The sequence below is a fragment of the Apaloderma vittatum genome, unplaced genomic scaffold (genome assembly GCF_000703405.1).
Source record: "Apaloderma vittatum isolate BGI_N311 unplaced genomic scaffold, ASM70340v1 scaffold48, whole genome shotgun sequence".
In the NCBI taxonomy this organism is placed as follows: Eukaryota; Metazoa; Chordata; class Aves; order Trogoniformes; family Trogonidae; genus Apaloderma; species Apaloderma vittatum.
The window spans coordinates 1-22,562 of record NW_009732118.1 but is presented as its reverse complement, the minus strand read 5'-3'; the positions used below and the strand labels follow the sequence as shown (position 1 = coordinate 22,562).

Genomic DNA, 22,562 nt, shown 5'->3' with positions numbered 1-22,562 from the left:
GCTGTGGTCCAGAAAGTGCGCCCGGCCTCGGTATGCGTGAGGAGGTGGAAAAGTCGGTTTCTCCTCCGCTGCTGTGCGAGGTCTCCCGGGGCTGGGCCTGCGCCCTCCCTTCGGGCTGGTCGCCCTGTCTGCCCGCCACCCGCCCGGGTTGCTCCCTCGCTCCCACTTGGTGTTGCTGGAGCTGCCGAGAGAAGGGTGTTTTCCCGCACAGCGCCCAGGGACGCTCTTGTGCTCCTAGTGTGGTTTCACTGAGGACTAAACGGCCTTGAAAATGTTTGGCTCTAAAGTTTTAATGGCAGCGTCAGGGCTGCAGCTTTGTTTTCTGGTAGGCAGCTAGTTGGTGTGGAGGTGCAACTGTATGTTGACGATTGGACCTGATAAGAGCTGATTGTCATCTTAAGTCGCCTGAGCAGTTGCTATGGTCATCTTTCATCCAGGGTATTGGTAGCTATTTGGTTAATATCAAAAGCAAAATGGATTGTCTATTTTATTTAATTTTTTCTTCTGCACAAAAGCTCGTTCATTGCTTGGTAGGAGTCTGCCTGATGCACATTTAAAATACATCAAACAAAACAAAATTAAACCATTTTCAACATTTCATAAAAATTTGAACTTCTGAAGAATAAGGAGAAAGAGGAACAGACAATATGCTGGTCACTACACCAAAAAATCAGTTTGTATTTCATTTTGAAGACTTCTAGAAGAAAAAAAATAATCTATGGTTGACATTGTGTTTTTATTTTAAAGTTGATAATGCTAAAATAATTACTTTTAATTTTAGTGCTAGTGCAGAACAATACAATACAGTTGTGCAGAAACCAAGGCAAATACTCTGCCAGTTTATTGACAGAATTCTTACAGACGTAGATGTTGGTAAGTATTACCTTCCTAATTTTTAAGATTAGTATTTGCTTTATATGTTAAGTAATTCCTGCCCCCCGAATAGTTACAATTCTAAACAAAAGGTTTAACAGTTAAATGCAATACTATTTATGACTCATTTTTAATAACTTTCTTGTTGAAATATTTGCTGTTATGATGTGAAGTAACAAGTCACAAAAAGAAAAAATACAGTGCAGAGGTTGTATGAATTTAAGTGCTTGGAACAATGAAAATCGGGACTATCATGTAATGTGATTGTTCGCTGAGTAATGTAGCTTGCAAGTCTTAATACAGGATCTTTCAGAATTGAAATACTTTGATGTAAATACTTTATTTTTAATTTTAGAATTCTAAAAAAGCCTTATTTTAGTACTCCTTAGATCGTTTTGAAGTTCCAATTATTGTATTGTAGTACTTAAAGAATGTTTTGGTAATTAGGAAATACATATTCTACAGAAGTATCATTTGTAGTTATCTGTACATTTGCATCAAGGAGAACGATAGTAAGGGTAACTTATTTTTTCAAATTTAAATATCATACCTGTGTTAGTCCTGAAAGTGAAGGCTATAAAAATAAAAACAAAAAGCCAAACTGCTTTAGATACTGGTTTTGAATACATAAGTGTTGTACTTTATCATTACCATACCATTATCATAACTTTTCTGGTTAATTACTATCTGAATCTGAGAGAATTTCCTTCCTGTTCTGACTAACTAGGTAGAATTTGAATAAATTTGATATTTCAGTGAAGCTATACAGCAGCATTAGATATGTTTAGTATTTTGCTAAACTTTCTGATGCAATAAACTGAACTTACCCTTTAAAAGCTCCTATTTCTTGGAGATTTAGAACAAATCTTGGTGGTTTTTTTTTATACCAAGATCATAAACCTAGGGAAAATTGTGTGATTAAAAATTAAAATTGTTAACTGTTTGGTGTTCATCAAACAGCTTGAAGTAACACTTTCTAAATACTCCTGCATAGTGTTCGTGAACGGTATTTAAGCTGAGCAATTTATATTTTTTAAAGTTTGGTTTACAAGATGATCTTTATCCCAATTGACAATTATACAGGTTTAATACCAAATCAGAGTATTTAGTATAAAAAAAAATACTTCTTTCTCTTTAGGCTTGAACAAAATTTGTAAAGCTGATTTGTGGCAGTGCTAATTTTGTCTCCTTTTTTTCTTAAAGTTGCTTTGGAACTGATTAAGAAATCGGATTCGCAGCCAAGTTCTGTGATGTTGCTTGATTTTATTCAGCATATCATGAAATCTTCCCCGCTTATGTTTGTAAATGTGGATGGAAATCAGGAGGAAATTGAGTCCAGTTGCATTGGTGAGCTTGTTGAGAATGTTCATTTTAAAGTTTGGTATTTTCAGGTTTTAAGTTTTTTGACAATAGGATCAAACAAAAGAACAAAAATGGGGAAAGGGCAGATTTATAAGTTCAATGTTACATATTTATAAGTAAGTGAGTATTATCATAGATTTCTAAAATTGTGAATTGATTTGCACTTGTGATAATGGAAATTTACCAGGACAGAGTTTGACCTTATTAATTACCATTGCTTAGTGATACTACCTTGTTCTTTTTTATGAGATACTCTGTCCACATATTACTTTCCTGAGGGTTTTTTTGATAGAGGAAAATGCTGAACAACCCATTGTAAAATGCCTTCCCCTTCCCATGCATGCTTCCCCCTCACCTTTTCCTCTTTTTCATGTCCCAGTGAAAGCTACCTGTTTAGTGAGCATACGTGCATTAATCTCAAGGAGTTTTCTTCTGTTTTATTGGTGAGCGGTCTGCTTTCAAGGAGGTACTTGTAATACAAGATTTTTTTTATCCTAATAAGTTTCTGTTGAGTGATTCCTTTTTATTGTCCTAGGTTTTAGTAACTGGATCATAACAAGGCTTCTCCGAATTGCTGCCACTCCAAACTGCAACACATTGCACAAAAATATTTGTGATGTCATTTGTTCTTTACTTTTTCTGTTTAAAATGAAGAATTGCTCCATTTTTGAAGCACTGACAAAAGACTTGCTACAGCTTTTCCAAGACTTAATTTTCCTGCATGAAAGAGATACACGACAGCATCTCGGGCAAGATGGACTGGTCTGGCCAATGACTGTAGAGAGATTTTCAACCAATACAAGTGACGATATGGGTTATTTAAGATTGGCACCATTACAACTGATGGGTATGCCCAATGTAGACTGTCTTGAAGTTATCTTAACATCTATTCTGACAGATATTGTTGCAGATATGTTTTTTGTACAACAAGATATTATTCTCTGGAGCATAGGCTGCTCCCTTTTGGAGTATGGCAGTCAAAAAGTTAAAGCTTTGGCTGTGAAGTTTTTAGTAAAATTAATTCATTTAGGTGGACCTCCAGAACAGCTTGCCAGTGTTTTCTTCACAGTCTTTTTTGAAACTCTGCAATCAACACTTGAAATGCATACTGAAGAATCAGAGTTCTTTGGAGAACCACTCTTACTGTTGGTGAGGACATTGTTGCCTTTTGAACCGGATTCTTACAAAAATATTGAACCTGTCTACTTGAACATGCTACTAGAGAAGCTCTGCGCATTGTTTGAAGGTGATGTGTTTAGTTGTCTGCAGTCTGAAAATCTGCAAGCTGCTTTTTGCCATATACTGCAGTATTTTCTGGAGATTGTTCCAGCCGGCTATGAATCTGCCTTACAAGTTAGAAAAATCCATATCGCTACCATATGTGATATTTTTGTGAATGTGCTTGGAACTCAGGAGGAACAAGAGGTAGGTTAATTTTAAAAACTGTATTTATCATGTGAATAGATCATGTATAAAAACATACAACTGTGCAAAGAAGAAAATGTGGGAAATACAATTTCTAGTTGCATGATTAGATTGATACTCTGTGTTTCTCAGCTGTTTCATGTATTTGAACAGGTCAGAATTCTTTAAGTAATTGGATGTATCTGGACCCTGTGTTTTTTTTGATGTATGAAACCATTGAAAAACTATGCACACGCAAGGGTCTGTGGTCATAGTATAAAATGGGGGTACGCTCATGTAAGCACAGCTTTTCAAATGATTTCCCTTCATTTGAGCTACTCTTACTTTCTAACCATGTGCTTTTACTCCTATTTGTGGAGGACAGAAAGGTTTGAATTAAAATAGAATAATAAAATGTTTTGGGCTGAAAGGGTCCTTAGAGGTCATCTAGTCCAAACCCACCTGCAGTGAGCAGGGCATATTTAACTGGATCAGGTTGTTCAGAGCCCCATTCAACCTGACCTTGAATGTTTCCAGGAATGGTGCTTCTACCATGTCTCTGGGCAACCTGTTCCAGTGTTTTATCACCCTCATTGGAAAAAAACTTCTTCCTTATATATAGTCAAAATCTGCCTTCTTTTAGTTTAAAACCGTAATGAAGTGTTGCCATGCTGAGTGTTTCCTCTACTCTGTGCACCCACATGTGTGTCATATCTGTTGTCCCTTAAACTTAATGTGTCTGTCTTGATGGTTTTGGTAGCAAGGTATTACAGCAAGAAGTGGGAAACAGCTGTAGAAGTTGCATTCTCTCTGGTAAGAACACAGAAACTTCATTGCTTATGAGAGTTTTCATCTTGTAATTAAGATTTTTGAACACAAAGGTTTTTAACAACTTTGTTACCATAATATTTTTAAATTTTATATTTTAAGTCAGGAATAATAATATCATGTCTTTGAAAAGTAAGATGCAGTACACATCATGGTACCTCTGTTATTTGTCCATCCCAGTATCTGGTGAGTCCACTTTATACGGCATTAAAAACGCAAACAGAAGAAATCTTTCAGGAGCTTCATCAGAAACAGGTAAATACTTCTGATACTGATGAGTGGAGCAGCAGCAGTGATGAAGTCCCAGAGAAAAGACAACGACTAAGCCTCTCAACAAAACATCTGAAGACATCACCTACACCAGTAATGTATGACACTTACTCAAAAACTACTTTTATAGTAATTTGGCTAGTGAATAATAACAAATGACAACTTTTTTTGAGGTGGTTTCTTCATAACAGCCACATTGAAAGATGATCTGGGAAAAGATCCAAATGATTTTTTGAAGGATCAGAATCTACAGGTGATTTTTAAATCCAAACTTTAGTTAAAGATACTGTATTTTTAGTATTTTCAATGCAAATCATTTTAATTTTTACACACTGAAAACAGAAAAGCTGAGAGGGCATACAGAATGACAAAATCCTGTATGTGGCTGTCCTGTTGCACTGGACATGTTTAAAGCAGATCTAGTTAAGTCAGGTTGTTCTCAGATGAACAAAGTCCGTTTTCTGAGTCTTTGCTTGTGATGTGCTTCAGCTTTCTGATTATCTTGGACCTACTCCAGCACGTTGATCTCATATATTTCGGCACTCAAAAGTGGCTCCAGCATGCTGTACTCCAGGTGTGGGACTGTGATCAGCCACCTTCACTTGTGATAGGACAGCCTAGCCTGTAGGTGATCTTCTCTGCAACAATGTTACGCTGCACTTACATTCAACTTTTCCATGAGTTCACTGGGTCATTTTCTCCAAAGCTGCTTGCTAGCAAATCAGCCCTCAGCCTGTACTGTTGCATTGGGGTTTTTTTGTGCTGGTTGCAGGACCTTTCATGTGTCTCTGACCTTCAGAGGTTCTTGTGAAGCGTTGTTCTCTGTCCAGATGAGGTGGAGGTGCTCTGAACAAGCAGCTCTCCTTTTATGTACAGAGCTACCTGTCTCATTGTAGAATTAGTCTGGCATGATTTGCCCTTGGTAAATATGTGCTGGCTGTTTGTAGTCATCTTGTCCATTATGTTGCTAGAAATGAGTTCCAGGAAAACATTTTCCATAACCTTCCCAGTGACTGAGGTTGGGCTGACAGGTCTATAGTTCCTTGGATCCTCTTTTTTGCCTTTCTTGAAGATGGATGTATTGGGTTTGCCTGGCTGGATTTTGGTGACAGGGGGACTGTAGTGGTGAGATCTGGAAGAAGCTGCTAGAGGTTTCCCCTAGGTCTGACAAAGCCAATGCCAGCCAGCTCCAAAGATTGACCCATTGCTGTCCAAGGCTGAGCCTATCATTAATGACAGAATAGGAACACCTGTGAAAACATATTTAAGAAGCAGGGAAAAAAGAACTGTGCCACACAACAACTGGCAGAGAGAGAGAGAGAGGAGTCAGAATCACCAAGGTTGATGAAGAGTGAGGGGAAGATGTGCTCTAGGTGCTGGATCTGAGAGTCCCTCAGGTCGTGGTGAAGACCATTGGTGAAGCAGGCTGTCCCCCTGCAGCCCATGGAGGTGACAGGGTATAGGTGTCCACCCGCAGCCTGTGGAGGAGCCCCAGCCAGACCGGGTGAATGCCTGAAGGGAGCTGCAGTCCCAGGGAAAGGCCGTGATAGAGTAAGGTGCTACCAGAACCTGTAGCCTGTGGAGAGAGAGAAGCCCATGCTGGGAGGTTGGCTGGCAGGACTTTGTAATGTTGCGGGGGAATGATGCTGGAGCAGTTTCCCCTGAAGGACTGCACCCCATGGAGAGAGACTCACATTAGGGCAGTTTGTCAGGAGCTGTCTCTTGTGAGATGACCTGCATTGTAGAAAGTGTGAAGATTGTCTCCCTTGAGAGGGGCCCCACAGTGGCCCAGGAGAAGAGTGAGTTCTCCCCCGGAGGAAGAAGAAGAGGTGGATGCTCAGATGCTCAGATGAACTGAGCACATCCCCCACTCCCTGTTCCCTTGCGCCGCTCTGGGGAACGAGATGGATAAATTGGGATTGATGTTAAGCCCAGGAAGAAGGGAGGGACGGAGGGAAGATATTGATTGTGGTTTTTTTAAGATCTGTTTTATTTCTCATTACTCCTCTCTGATTTGTTCTTTAATAAATTTAACTAATTTCCCCAAAATCGAGTCTGTTTTGCCCGGGATGGTAGATATCAGTGATCTCCCTGCCGTTATCTCAAACCGTGGGCCCTTCGATATATTTCCTCCCTCTGTCTAGCAGAGACAGAGTTAGGATCTTGTTCTCCCAAAGAGGACATTTAAGATAGAGCTTCATTTGGTGTTTTCCTAATCCTGTATCCAACATAGATTTGTCTTTACTGATGGTTTATCTGTTCTGAAAAAAAGTATGTACTGAAAAGTAATTAATATGGTCAAATTACAGACTTCGTCCTGTAAACATGAAATTGAAGAGCACTCTATGGAATGCTATCACAAAGAAAGCTGCATCCTTAATACTTATCCTTGAGAAAGAAATTGTGACAGCAGATATTCTTCAGACTGTAGAAGGGATTGCTGTAGTTCTGCGACTAGCTGCTCTGTGCATAGTTCATTGTTCTCCCAGAACAAACTCTACCAGGTAAAGGTACCGAGGTGAACCTGTGAGACTAACCGTTTCTTGTAATTAAGATTTGTGTAGATTACTTTAATGCTTGACCATGTGTCAGGAGAAGTATTACAAAAGTCCTTTATATTTTGAGGAAGTACATTTTTGTAGTAACTTTCCTTATAAGCAATACATTAATCAATGTTTGTAGTCTGTTGCATTGATCATACGATTTCTCTTCTAACAGTATAGATCATAAAGAAACTCATCCATGTAACTCTGACACGTGTAAGAACACTCCAAGCTCCTCAGATTCAGCAATGAATATACAGTTCACATGGATTTCCTCTGATTTTATCACAAGAGTAGTGAAAGTTTGCAGAAACCTGTTAGAGGCTGCTACACAGATTATTAACCTACAGCAAGTGATTGATAGAATAGTGAAAATCTTTGATGCTTTGCTGTATGCACAAGGTGAGAAATCCTTTAAACTAGCATGTCTTATGTTGAATTTGTAAATTAGGAATGTATGTGACTAAGTTGGTCTTTTGTGGCAGAAGTACTGAAATTATAAATTTTGTGTTAGAACTCTAATTCCTGTACAAAACAGGTTAAATAATAAAAAAGAGCTCTCTTCTCTGATTAAAGAGCTTGCTTTGCATTCCTTTTTGAACACGATTTACTAGTTTTTGTATTTCTACTGATTTTCATCTGAACAGGAAATTAAACGAGGATAGTGGATATGTGTAAGGAGATGAACTTTTAGCTGTTTTCTTTTTAAAACACAGAGGCAATTTGCCTTACTATCTCTGTTTCACTCAAGGATTTGGCCAGCTTCAGCAAATGTCAGGCATGCAGGAAGTGTACCAAAAATATTAAGTACTTGCATGTTTGTTATTTGATCTACTTTTTCCAAATAGCTAGTAGGATGGAAGACAGACTCTAGTCTGAAGTGCTATTATGAGTTGAGCTTACTAGCTGTTAAAGTCCACCTGAGAGTCTTTGTACAAATCCAGAGATGCTGAAGTGGTATTCGTTCATATACCACATGCTGTCAACTGTTTAATGAAATTTTTTGAATTATTTTGATGTAATACTACATGATGTATTGTTATGTGTCTAAAATGTAGAATATCAGCATGGGAATGTGATACAAATGTTTGTTGATAGAAAAATAACATTTTGTAGCAGACTAAGAACATAAAATGTGCATCTGTTTTTTAAACTATATAGAGCTATAAAAATATCGGGATTTTTGTTGGTTTTTCTTTTTTCCCCTAGTGAAAATTCCACTGAATGATCAAATTCTTGATAACTTATGTGGATTGCTGTCTCTGCCCTGGATTTACAGCCATTCTAATGATTCTTCTTTTAAGCCGTCTGCTTTTGTGTTTGATCCTCTAGTTCTGAGTAAAAAAACTGCGAAGGGATTCTGTAAGTGTGATGAAGTATATAAAACTTAATATCTCTCTGGAATGATTGTTCTAAACTAAAATTACTTTCTTTGCTCTCTTATGATGGTTGACGATAGTAAACATTTAAATCAAGTAATTATCTGTTTTGTTCTGGGTTTGTTTGTTTTTTTTTCTCTCTTTAGCACCCCAGACTCAGTCACACTGTGCGTTCCTTCTGTCTCTCTTCCCAAGAAACATTCATTTGGATTGGAGAAGATCCATTTATCATTGGGCACTACAAAGTCCCCATGAAGTAATTCGGGCTACTTGTGTTAGAGGATTTTCTGTCCTGCTTCATCCACCAAGTGGGCAGTCCTGCACTGTCATTCCCGAAGCTCTTTTGTATGTACTAATGCATGTATTAATCTATGTGTTAGTGCTGCTTTCCTGTCTTTGTGCAAGAAGAGAAATGGACAAATAAGAAATGTAGTATAAGCACAAAAATAAATATTTGTTTCTATTTCGTCCAGAATTTGCTAGATCTCAGTTTCAGAAGACCTAAGATATCAATAGGATAGGTGTAAGTGATGATGTCTGTATGACAGTGTCTTCTTACCATGTCAGTATACAAGTTACTTTGCTATGTGAAGACCCCATTCCCAATTAATAAATTTAAACTAAAGAGGAGAAAGGAGCTATATTTTTCAGTTAAATATACATGATATTTGCATGTGTCACTTAAAATCTTTTCAGTTTCTCTGTGTAGATGCATTCTGTACTATTGCATCTAGTCTTCAGTTCCTTTATAACATGCCAGATACTCTATGCCCAAACATTTAATGGAACTTGAGGGTCATCTGAAAAGGAAAAATATGATTTAGTGACAGATCCGTGTATTGTTCTAATAGTACTAGAAATTTCTACATAAGATATCTATTAAAATTGTTTATTTTTTGTTTCCTCTTCAGAAATCAAATCAAAGATGAGTCTGAGCTAGTCAAGGAGGCTTGTGCTACTATAGTGGGGAAATTATCTTGCTGTCTTTCTGGGACATTCAGCATACGACCTTCTTTAGCAGACTCTGCTATTAATCGTGTTACTTGCGATATTTTATGTAGCAGCCTTACTGTGGCTTCAGCTCAGGAAAAAACTTGCTCTGTGCAAGCCTGTATATTCAAGCCATTTCTTATTCTCCTTGAGAACAAAGTATCCAGTTCAGTAAAGCTAGGTATGTGACTTTTTTAACATTTTGCACTTCCGTATGAGGTACTAAGCCACTACTTCTGTACCTTTTATCCATTTTTTTTAATAGCTATGATGGTGCTTGAGATGTTGTATCTCAGTTGATATTGCTGCTAATATTTGTCATTTTGATATTCTTTGAAAACTACCTTGGCTTAATTTTGGGATATGGCTTGTATCTAGGAGTGTAATTCTTGATAAAATCTGAATTTTAAATAGCTTGTCTGGTTTGACAGTATTTATTCAGTCTTTTGATAAAAAAATATAGTGTGCTTTATGACTTATTTATGTACTTAAATAGATTTTTTTTTAAGTATTAAAAATATTTTTTCCTTTCCTCCTCCAACCCATGCAACCCAGCATTTATAGAAAATATACCTCATCTTTGCAAACATCTCGATTTTAACACTGATGAGGCCAGTGTGAAGGTTCTTGTTGGGTCTTTATTAAATCTAATGGAAGATCCAGACAAGGATGTAAGAGTGGCTTTCAGTGACTGCATAAAGAACATACTAGAATCCTTAGACTCTGAAGAAGGATTCATTAAAGAGGTGAATTTATATTTAATTTCAGTTGTTTTTCCTAACTTACTATGTTTTTTGTTTCATTAATGTCAAACACTCTAAAATTATTTGGTTTGGTTTGTTTTCACACGTTCCAGCTGTTTGTTTCAAGAATGAAGGAAGCCTATACAAATGCCAAAATATCAAGAAATAATGAGCTTAAAGATACCTTGATTCTCACAACAGGAGATATTGGAAGGTATTTTTTGGTAATATTGTGAAAATTGCATAGTTTGTGATGCAAAGTAACTTTTTTGTTCAAGGGTAACTGTGAGATTAAATTACTTATTTCAAGGTCAGCCTTTGTCCAGAGTCCTTTGAAATTGTACTAAGCTGTTGATTCATATGGAATATTCCTCATTTTGTTCTGCTCTCTCACAGGAAGTACAGATGCAATTACAATGAGTAATTTTGCATTATGGTGATTGTGTATTCTTAAGTCATTTTATTAATGCAATGATTCTTTTTTCCTTTGTAATTCTTTTTTTTTCTGCTTACTTTGTAAGGGCATCAAAAGGAGATTTGGTACCATTTGCCCTCTTGCATTTGTTACACTGTTTATTGTCTAAGTCAGCTTCTGTGGCTGGAGCAGCATATACAGAAATTCGATCTCTGGCGGCGGCTAAGTCCATAAAACTGCAAGCTTTTTTCAGTCAGTACAAGAAGCCTATCTGTCAGGTAAAGAGAAGGGAGTTGGTAATTTAGGAAGACATATGTTTAGGTTCTTTTTCTGGTGTTTTGAAAGTGATGTTAAAGGTAAAAATGACAGTATTTTCTGAACTAAAATCCCATAGGACGTGAAAGAGATTTTTTTTTTTAAAAAAAAAAACCAAACCAAAAAACAAACAAGAAGAACTCTGCAGACATTCAGGAAGGAATGAGAAATATGACTTTGCCATGGTCTCCCCCTCAGCATTACTGCTTTTCTCTTTTATCCCCTAGATTCTGCCATTCTGTAAGAGGGGAACTATAGTTTCTTGCATTGTGCAGTACCGTTGCCACAAGAGGCTATAATGTAAAACTGGAACTGAAATAAATGTTTTACGGGAAAAATACTGACGTGATTGATTTGTTTCTTTGTTATACATGTTACCTAAAGACAGAAATATTGTTTAAAAGAAAATTATCAAAAGCAGACTTTTCTTATTTTGAATACTTCTTAAAATAATGCAATGCTGGAATCCAGCATTGCAAAATTAAATGCAATTATTAAGTGGGTGATCATCCATTCCTATTTCAAAGTAAAAATAATAGATCTGTGTGCAATAAAGAGAGAGAAAAACATGCCTAGAAAGAAGATTAGAAGTCTTGTGTTTATTTTTAGGGTATGAAAAAGAGAAGAATAATAGTAAATATGTATTTCTTCATGCTTAGTTTTTAGTGGAATCTCTGCACTCCAGCCAGATGGCAGTATTGAGTGCTCCATGCCATGGTAATGAACTACAGAAACAAACAGCTGCTCACCAGAGGGAAATGGCTCTGGACATGTTATCCGATATTGCCAGTGTATTTGATTTTCCAGATCTAAATCGCTTTCTCTCAGTAAGTTGGTCCATCCTTTTTACTTTTGATTATTTTAGGGGGGTGTGTGTGTGCTTGTGCATTTCTATTTTAGCCCACAGTTTTCTATGAATGTCACAGATTTGAATTGTTTTTTCTGTAGTTGCTTTTGTTTGTTATAATACAGAATGGTCGTCGATTGCTGCAACTGGGAGCTCAAATACTAATGAACAGTTTTATTGATGAGTTATGGTGATGGCTACAGTGCTAATTCAAGTATGACAGATAATTAACAAAGATCTAGAGTACGCTAGACTCTAATTGTCTGTATTAATGATGTAGCACACTTGGAGAGGTTCTTTGCAAGGTGTGATTTTTGCATGGTGTCTGCTTACTTGATTGAAATGAAAAAGGCTGTTCTGTGGATAGATCTCTTCTCAGTCTGGTTAGATGTATGTTTTACTTGAAGCCTTAGGGTACCTTCAAGCTGGAACTTGTTGATAGATGGCAAAGGCACAACCTTTACATAAGCAGACTTCTAGTTGGCTCTTAGGTTGGGTGAATGTTGGGGGTGGGGGGATGGTGTGTTTTTTGTTGTGCTTTTTTGTTTGGTGGGGGGGGGTTATTATTTTTTTTAATTCTAAGATTTCCTATGTGAAGAATCTGGGTGGACACAAAAAATGCTAGCTCACTTTGTTTGAATGTTGCTCAGTGTTGTTTGAACAAATCGCATCCTTAAGTAATTATTTTTATTTATGTTTTCACTAGATATTTCAGTCTTATTAAAGTTCTTCTTTATTCATATCTGTGGTCATACATATGACCAGAGATGTGTGGTGGTGTACTGACAGAAATTGAACAAATTTGAACCTTGGGGTTTTGGGGATTTTTTTGTTTGTATTTTCCATTAAACATTGTCTTTGATTTACCAGCGGACTCTACAGGTTTTGATTCCTGACCTTGCAGCCAAGGCTAGTCCTGCAGCCTCCACACTTATTCGAATCATAGCAAAACAGCTGAACGTAAACCGAAGAGAGATTTTAATCAATAATTTCAAATACATCTTCTCTCATTTGGTCTGTTCCTGCTCCAAGGATGAGCTTGAGCGGGCACTTCATTACCTCAAGGTAAATTGGCTTTTGCTCTGTTATACATGCAGATTAGGAGCAATAATTGATGAATAGTGAGCCTTCTGCTTTATTTAAATTATGGTATTACAAAGCATAGATGGGGAAATTGAAGTTTTGTTGTTCTTATTTATAATCTGAGTTACACTGGCTCTGAGGAACTGTTGCAAGATGTTTTGGAAACCTGAAATCTCTAAAAGCTTGATTTATCTAACATTGAACTGATTGGAAGCTTTTTCTTTTATTTCTATGGTAAATCAACTGGAGTCTAATGTCTCCTGTCTCTTAGGTGCTAGTTTCATTGTGATTGAAATGAAGACAGTTTCTGTTTGTTCTCTGGTTATAGAACGAGACCGAGATAGAACTGGGCAGCTTGCTGAGGCAGGACTACCAGGGACTGCATAATGAATTATTGCTGCGTATAGGAGAACACTATCAACAAGTCTTCAACGGTTTGTCAATATTGGCTTCATTTGCATCTCCTGATGATCCCTATCAGGGACCTAGAGAAATAACATCAGCTGATCAAATGGTAAGGACATCAAAATACTCACGTCCAATTTTGTTCAATAATCTGTTTTTCTCCAGTATGACAGTACACAATTTGACATTTTCTGAACATTACTTTGGGAATTTGAGGCCAAAAGTGGAAGAAAGGCTGACATTTCATATTGAGTGTTCCTATACTAGGAAGATATGTATCAAGTATGCATTAGAAAAAAACAAAAAAAACCCCACCAAAACAAACACCTACCCCCATAGACACAAACCCCAAAATCTTCCCAAAACAAGAAAACCCACAGCCTTGAATTAACACTGATGTTTCATAACTGCAGTGTATTGTTTGGGATTCTTTTTATTTGGCTTTCAGAATTAGCATTTCATACTTTCTTTTTAATTTCTTAAGCTTAGAAATATGTTAATAGTAATATTATTTGGGTGTTTTGTTTTTTTATTCTGTTTTTTGTTTTTTTTCTTCCACAGGCTGATTATCTGCAACCAAAATTGCTTGGTATCTTGGCTTTTTTTAACATGCAGTTACTGAGTTCCAGTGTTGGCATTGAGGATAAAAAAATGGTGTGTAAACTTAATTTTTAATATTAAACCAAAGATAATGATGGACTATTTTGTTATTCTAGACTTACTTACGGGATTATGCAACAGCCATTGAAACCTTAAAGACACACTAAGGTTCTTGCATGATTCTTGAAAACTGCTGGTCTCGCTGTGGGTAGGACTTCTGTGTAGGGTCAAAAGTTTTTGTTTTGCTTCTTTAATGGTCACCTAATGTGCATATTTCAGTCAGACATGGTATATGTAACAAGTCAGTCAACCTATAGTTATAGAGGAGGAATCCAAGTGTATGTTTCATAAATGTGAAAGAAACAAATCAGAGGATGACCGAATACGGGACAAAACTGAAGTTACTGCAGGGAACAGGGTTACAAGGGCACGATTTTTCAGTGCTAGAGTGTATATAACCTTCACACTGATGGACTGCATTTTCTGTAGTATTCTATCAAGCTTTTTGCTTCTCAGATATTCCCATTGAAATGCTGTCATTTTCATAGCCCCATCTCTTCATGCTTCTGGATTTCTTCATTTGTATAGCATTTCTTTTGCTGCATCTGCTGTTTCTATCTTTTCTTGTTCTGCTTCTTCTAGTTGATGAGTTTTCCCTTCCATGACCTTTCCTCAGGTTCAGATTTCTTCCTGTGTTACTGATCTGTCATGCTGGATGTTGTACTACCTTGTTTGGTACAGTGTTATTATAACTGAAATACCTCCTGCTTTCTCTGCATCTCAGTATTTCTCTTCTGTCTTTCATAAGTCCCATTGACAAATGAACTATTATTTGTTCGCTGAAGATTACCAGTCACTTCTGACAAAGTTTTATGCCAATCCTATTGTTGGTGTTTTGTTTCAATTTTTAAATGCAAGTTTGTTTGTTTTTTCTGTACTCCTAAAATTTCCTCTTTTCAGCTTCTAAGACTTTGGATGTGTAGTCAACCATGTTGTATAACAGAATTCTTCGAAGCATGAACTACTTTGGTGTCCACACTTCTTCCCTCACCAGTATGTCAACAGCCTAAATAATGACTTTTTTCTTACAATATTGTCATTACAGATTCCTCTTCTTTCTCTTTTCTGCCAACCCCCAAATTCTTTATTGAAACATCAAACTAAATTTGATGACAAGTAGAGTATAATTTCATAAGCCTGGGTGGCCTGGTTTTATTACAAAATATGGCTTGTATGTGTATTATACTGACTATATCATACACTAAAATGATTTCTCTCTACATCTAGGCTTTAAATAGCCTTATGTCTTTAATGAAGCTCATGGGTCCCAAACACATCAGTTCAGTAAGAGTGAAGATGATGACTACACTGAGAACAGCTCTAAGATACAAGGATGACTTTCCAGAACTGTGTTGCAGGTGAACTGATAGTGTACCCAAACAATGACAAACCTGCTATTTCTGTCGTTTAATACAGTTTTTGTTTTGTTCTAGACAATAACCTAAATATCAGAGCTTAAATAACTTAAAATGCTTCTCATGATTCACCTAAAATGTCATTATGCAGAGAAGAATCATTGATTACTATTGTTGTCTTTTCTTGTTTAGAGCCTGGGACTGTTTTGTTCGAAGTCTGGACCATTCATACCTTGGCTCCTTGCTTAGTCATGTGATAGTAGCATTATTGCCCCTTATACATATCCAACCGAAGGAAACTACAGCAGTATTTTACTTTCTCATAGTTGAGAACAGGTACTGTACAAAGTATTTTGAGTTATATGGATTAAATCTTATAATAGGAATTGAAGTTGTCCATTACTGAGATGAGAGCTTATTTTTCTGCAAAGTAGTATGTTGTTCTATAAAAGTCTCACTTCTTTAAACTGGAATGAGATTTTGAAATTTGAGAAGTGATAGCCTCATCTAAAAATGTGTTCTTATATTGTCTTTATAAAAATATATGATGCTGTGGCCAAGTTACAGGCCATTCAGATACTTAGCCCTGCCAAGTTTTCTGATTCTGCTTTTTTTCTGCTAGTACAGAAAATTACTTCCCTCTACAGGGCACATGGACAGAATAACAGTGATTGCTGACATTCACTTTAAGCTAGAGAGAGGTGTGTAGAGCGTTAGAAATAGAGAGGAAGCAAGTTCTTTATTTGTTTCCCTCAATAATTAGTTATAAATATGAAGCACATGTGATTTAATGTTGCGAAAGATTTCATGCATCGTCTTCACAATTGATCACATCAACTGAAAAAAAACAATCAACGTCTAATACAAAAGACTTAAATTTTGGTGAACTAACCTTTTTGAAGACAATGTTGAGTATTCATTCCTTTTCATCTTATGTTTTGTAGCTTAAAATTACATTGAGATTTTTCTGGTTTGTTTTTTTAGAAATGGTGATAAGTTTATATCTTGATTACTTTTGTTGGATTTTCATTTTTCTTGCACTATATCATTACCAACTGTATTCAAATAAAAGGTGAGAACAGGAATAATAAGGCTATTGTAGAAGCCCATAGTAGCAAAATAGTTCGTGTTAGGAACACAGAATTCTTTTTTTGGTTCTGTAGTTTCTTATGAGGAAAACTGGAACTGAATTCACATCAAATGGGATTATTCTCAGCTGTTGACCAATGTCCAATCCTGATGATGAATGGCAACTTTGAAAGCTCTGGAAAGAGCTATCTTTAAAAGAGCATTAAGTTATAGAGGGGAAATACTTGTGGTTTAGTTGAGTAACAAGAGAAAAAGGTTGTTTAATACATATATTTAATTAGATAAAAAAATTAATAGAATTCACCTTTTTCTACTTTTCAACCCTTTGTTCTTTTAGTCATGACATTTCATTGCTTTCTTTTGTTCGATTTTTAAGATTTTTCTGATCCAGCCAATGCTTACTGTGTTCTTCACAATTTTTTTTGGTAACTATTAGGGATGCAGTACGGGACTTTTTACATGAAATATATTTTTTGCCTGACCTTCCAGAACTAAAAGAAATTCAGATCGTCCTTCAGGAGGACAGAAAGGTATAGTTTCTTGTATTTAATTCCTTGTTTTTGGTACATTAAATGAATTCACAACAGGCAAGGAACACATGTAAAGTTTATTGTTAAGCAGAAATAGTATTTGTCTGCCTCCACAACAAAACAGAATTTGTGTATTGCAGGAATACTCTGAAGCAGGATCAGATCCTTCTTTAGGAGTCAAATGTGCTGAAGTTTAACATGCTTGTTTATGTAGCATCTCCTGAACACTGACTTTTCATCTTTTCGTGACTAAAGAGATAAGAATAAAAAGTAGCAGTATTAGCTATGGAAATGATTGTTACAAGAGAAGCTACTTTTAATTTGATCCCTCTTCCATATTCTTTTTAAAGGTAACAAAGTTTGTCTATGTTTAGTAGTACTCTGGTCGATTTCTTTTGCTTGCCCTGAGAATGGATAGGTAATAGATGGGAGGTAGCAATTGCTTAGTGGGAATGAGGTAGCAAAAGTAGAAATTAATTTGATTTTTAGGTAATGAGGTACTCAAAACGAAGTATTTTCTTCAGATTTACTAGTTTTTATTTATATCTTAATTACATTTATACAAAAATATAAATATGGCACCTTTTTGAGGAAGACATCTTAAAAAACAGACTGGAAGTCAGTGTTATACAGATACAGGAAGATAGGTAGTTGTTTGTATGTGTTGCCACTTGCGTTCTTTGAGTTACTGCTTAACTATGTTTCAGTTATAGTTAACTCGATCTGCATATGTCATATGCTTAGGAATCCTCCAAAAGCACCGACTTGCAGACAACACTACAGCTGTCTATGAGAGCTATTCAGCATGAGAATGTGGACGTTCGTATTCATGCCCTTACAAGCCTGAAAGAAACATTATATAGAAATCAGGTATAGAAAATCTTCAATGGAATTAAAAATAAGTCAAAGTAGCATCTGAACCAACAAACTAAAACTTCTTACTGTTCCTGGGTGTTCACATGAACTATGTTAATCTCCTCAATTTATGAAGGTAGCTGTTTCTTAATATAACAGGGAGAAGAGATTCTTTTTCATCATGTCTCGTTGTAAGAGGACTGTCAAATCCTTCAAATTGTGTGATGCTGATTCAGCAAAGCTATAGTAATTTATTTATTTTTTCCCTAACTCTGCAGAAAGATGTATCTAAAAAGTCCATTTCGGCAGTCTATTGTGTGGGCTTGTTCTCCGTTAGAACATGTATGGCTTTTGCATCAGGAGACTAATACATTAAAGCCATCATTTTTTGTGTGTGAGTGTGATATCTGAAAGAATTGTTTGTGACCACCTCATATCTTTAATGTCTTTTTTTCTCTTCCTTCTTTGCCTTCCACCCTCCAGGATTTGAATCCATTGATCATATTCAAACAAACTTTATAGCCATGAACAAGTTGAATATACTGCTTTACAAATCTGTGTGGTTACTAGTCCAGAGAAGTGTATGTGAAGTATTAGAAGGGGGAAAAAAAAAAAGCTGTTCCTTTAGTAGCTATACAATTGTGGGACACTCTGCAGTCAGAAATTCGAAACAAATCATAGCTAAAAGAACAAAACAACTTGTGAATATTCCTGGCCAACCAGTAATTGTTGCAGCTCAGGTCAGCAAAATCATGCCATATCTTGCTTAGTTAGAAGTCTAGCAAAATAATTGAGACAAATCAACCTTTATTAGTTCCATAGCTTGTGGAACTATTTGCTCTGTTGTGCTCACTGTGTTTTCGGTTTTCGTTAAACATAACAATGGCAAACATCTTCACATTATTAAGAGAATTTGTTTCCTGTGTTTGGACTAAATGCGTAACTGAGGAATAAAAGCTGGACTAAAATAAAAAAGAAGGGACATCCAATTAAAATTATGGCCATTGATAAAATGATTTGAAACCCTGGACTTTGTAGGACTGAGGGCAAAGAAATAGTGGGCAAATGGGAAATCATAAGGATTCAAATGGCAGTGAAACCAGAAGATTTGACAATTGCTACATGAAAGAAATAGGAACTATCTGAACACAGGGGCAAATTAGTGAAATTAGGGTAGGAAACGAGAGGTTCTTGGTAAGACACGGAAAGAAAATGAAATTAGAGAGGTGTATGATAATGAAATACAGTATTGGCCATGACAGCATTGTTAATTGAGGCTCAAATCCTTCCCTCTTAGTTTGTTTAGTCCTTCCTAGGGTAACTAGCAATTTAGAACAATTGGGTTATAGTAACAAAATGCCAGTATTTGAGTTACTAACTTGAAGTCACGGATAAATGAAACATGAAGTGAGATTGAATTACAGATAGAAGATTTCCAAGATTACCATAAACATGGTTTTAGAATAACTGATTTTAGAATAACTCATCTTTATTTTTCAACTTTCTAGGAAAAATTGATAAAGTTTGTAACAGACAGTGAAACTGTGGAGCCAGTCATCTCCCAGTTGGTAACTGTACTTCTGATCGGCTGCCAGGATGCAAATTCCCAAGCCCGTCTACTTTGTGGAGAATGTTTGGGTGAACTGGGAGCTATAGATCCCGGTAGGCTTGATTTTTCAACAAGTGAAACTCAAGGAAAACATTTTACATTTGTGGTAAGAAGTGTTGCTATAGTGTTCTGTTCAGCATTAAGGGTTTTTTTTAAAGTACTTGGGAGTAGGGAACCTTTTATCTCTGGACCCTTTGAAAATCTATACTTGCTTTCTCATCTAAAACAGTTTAGAGTCAGGCTTTGAAGTGATTAAAAGAGGCTTCAGAGAGATCAAAGATACAGCTGTCACTCTGTTCTAATAAAACTGACATTCTGTTTATGATTGAGGCTGGTGTGGAGGATCCAAATTTTGCCTATGGATTATTAATGGAACTGACCAGAGCATTCCTTGCTTATGCTGATAATGTTCGTGCTCAGGATTCTGCAGCATATGCAATTCAGGTGAGCTATGTGGGTAGATCCTGTTTTTTCTTCACAGATTATTTCCTATCACAATGAACTTAAAATTATGAATATAAATTTACATGTTTAAGTCGATGTTTAAGTATTTGAAACTTCATCCAATACAGCTTTAAATAACAAGATGAAAAGTTATTTAGGTTTTTTTTAAAACTCCTCAGTGCTCACTTAGAGTTCTATGAATTTGTCAAATAAGATTTGCGTGCTTTTGTGTCACAGTATTTTAGGAGAGATCTGATGTTTCAGAGAGGTAACTGACAATCCATACATAGTGATTCAAGCAGTGATCCTGAGACTGACTTAGAAATGGTGCAGGTTCCATAGGCAGAAACGTAAAGCAGGAAGTATTCCTAAGAGGGTTTCTGCTTACACTGTTAACAAGCAAGGGAAAAGGAACCTGCCCTTATTTTTTGAGTCTAGTCTTTCGTGCTCGTTTGCCAAGCCCAAGCTGATTTGGTGGTTGATTTGGTTTGGTGGTGTTTTTGGTTTTGTTGTTGTTTAATACCTTTGTGAAAATTTCAGGACAGTTCTTTGTCCCAGGAGAAAATAAGTGGCCCTGTGTAGTCAGTGGACTAAGAAAATTTACCCACAAGGAGGAATCAGACCAGCTTCTAGTCCTGGTTTATTGGCAGATGTGAAGAATATGAGATAATGTGGTCTAAACACCAATTGAAGAATCTGGAGAATTAATACTTAGCTGAAATTAACTGTCTAGGAATAGTGGATTAGCCATGTTGGATGAAAGTTCTACAGTTATAATTTCTGAATGAAGCATTCTGTAATTTCTAATGCATCACTTCTGTATATACATCAGTTTTTGTTACTACTGTGGTCATCAAATATTTTCAGTGCTAACTTGGTCGTGTAAACCATGGTTTTTCAGGAGTTATTGTCTATCTATGACTGTAGAGAGGCAAGCTCTGACTGCGCAGGCTCCAGGCTTTGGAGGAGGTTTCCGGAGCATGTGCAGGAGATCTTGGAACCTCATTTAAATACACGGTATATGACAACTTTAAAAACTACTTTTTTTTCTTCAGGCTAGCAATAACTTTATTTGGTTTTGTGATTGTGGCACTTCTGCGAAGAAGGAGTGATATGTGTATATGGAAAAATTCAAATAAGGTCTTCCTATATGAAGCTGAATTAGCACTTCCTTGAACATAGTTCTCTATAAATCAAACAAGCAAAATTCTGAGCTCATACTCTACCCAGATTTGCCCATTTGTCCCTAGAGCATTGTCTTATATGATGTTTTGAAGCTTTTGTTTCTGTTTTCTTTCCTCTCTACAAAGTCTCACTAGGATTTAGCTTGTAATCAAATCCATTTATATCCGTTTACTGCTACCCTTTATAGAAGTGGGAAGAACCCATGGTGTTTTAATTTGACATTTTTATTTTGTTGAATTAATTTCAAATTTTCTAAACATTTTTAGCATTATGTCTTAAATAATCAACAATGTTCCTTTCTGATTCCTCATACAGACAGTCATACTTGCCTTTAATAAGTTTTACCTTTTTAGAAAACAAACTTTTCTGACATTTCTTGGCTATCATATATGCTCTGGCTTTTTCCTGTAAAAAATATATTACTCAAACATTTATCACACTGCATTTCTTAAAACTGATTTGCACAGCACTTTGAAGTATACTTAATTCTGGTAACATATTAGGTTGTTTGTATTTCATGTTTCATTTTAAGAAGCAGTAGAATGAAGCCTAATATGATTCCAGTTAGGAAACATTATAGTTGATGGGGTGCTATTGTTTTTTATTATATTAAATAAGAAGTTGCTTTTGTTAAATAGATATTTTAAAATTGCAGGTACAAGAGTTATCAAAAGGCTGTAAATTGGTCTAAGATGAAGAAACCAATTTATTTAAGCAAATTAGGTGATAATTTTGCAGAATGGTCGGCAACTTGGGCAGGCTATCTTATAACAAAGGTAAGAGAATAAATCTGCTCTCTGTATTGGTGTACATGACATAGTTCTTGAAAGACATCTTGGTTTCTGGGATGAATGGGGCAAATATGCTTATTTGCTATAGGTGTGTTAAAGCACAAACCTGCTTCTTGCATCATCCAGTTAACCAGGCACCTTTCCTTCCCCAGCATTGTTTTGTCTTGGCTGGGCTTCACAGATAGTGTCAGAGGCAAAAGTCTAGGAAGTTTGCCCTTCTCTAGAGACTCTTGTGCCACTGAAGGCACTGACAAATTCTTCTGAAATGCTTCTGGAAAACCTCAAATTTACCTTCTCATGAAGGTTTTCTTTAATTTCCTCATAGGTCCGCAGTTCCATCACATAAAAAGTACCTGTCTGTTTCTTTACTTCTTTTTCCCCACTCTGACATGTGACCCACTGAAAATTTCACTTGAAACTCAACCACTTAAGGGTTAGGGCTGGGCAGGCCACTAAACAAGTGACAGATGCTCTCTGTTAACTCCTCTTCCTCCCCAAAAGGGAGGGGAGAGGGAATAAGGCAGAGACACTTACGGATTCGAAAAAAAAACCAAACCAACTAAAACAGCTTTAATAAAACAATAATA

At 36.3% G+C, this 22,562-nt stretch overlaps 1 protein-coding gene across 1 annotated transcript; it reads left to right on the top strand.

Annotated features, from left to right (window-relative positions):
• The first annotated feature begins 32 nt into the window (after positions 1-32).
• LOC104267608 (serine/threonine-protein kinase ATR-like) lies at positions 33-21,972 on the top strand. The gene is given in 25 exon segments (XM_009875387.1): positions 33-169; positions 782-873; positions 2,077-2,220; positions 2,771-3,660; positions 4,648-4,835; positions 7,047-7,247; positions 7,456-7,682; positions 8,490-8,642; positions 8,806-9,004; positions 9,571-9,830; positions 10,205-10,395; positions 10,506-10,606; positions 10,914-11,085; positions 11,782-11,949; positions 12,840-13,034; positions 13,381-13,566; positions 14,019-14,111; positions 15,345-15,475; positions 15,665-15,808; positions 16,998-17,091; positions 17,836-17,961; positions 19,455-19,661; positions 19,886-19,999; positions 20,901-21,016; positions 21,840-21,972. Coding segments are annotated over 25 exon segments (4,662 nt in total).
• The last annotated feature ends 590 nt before the right edge of the window (positions 21,973-22,562 follow it).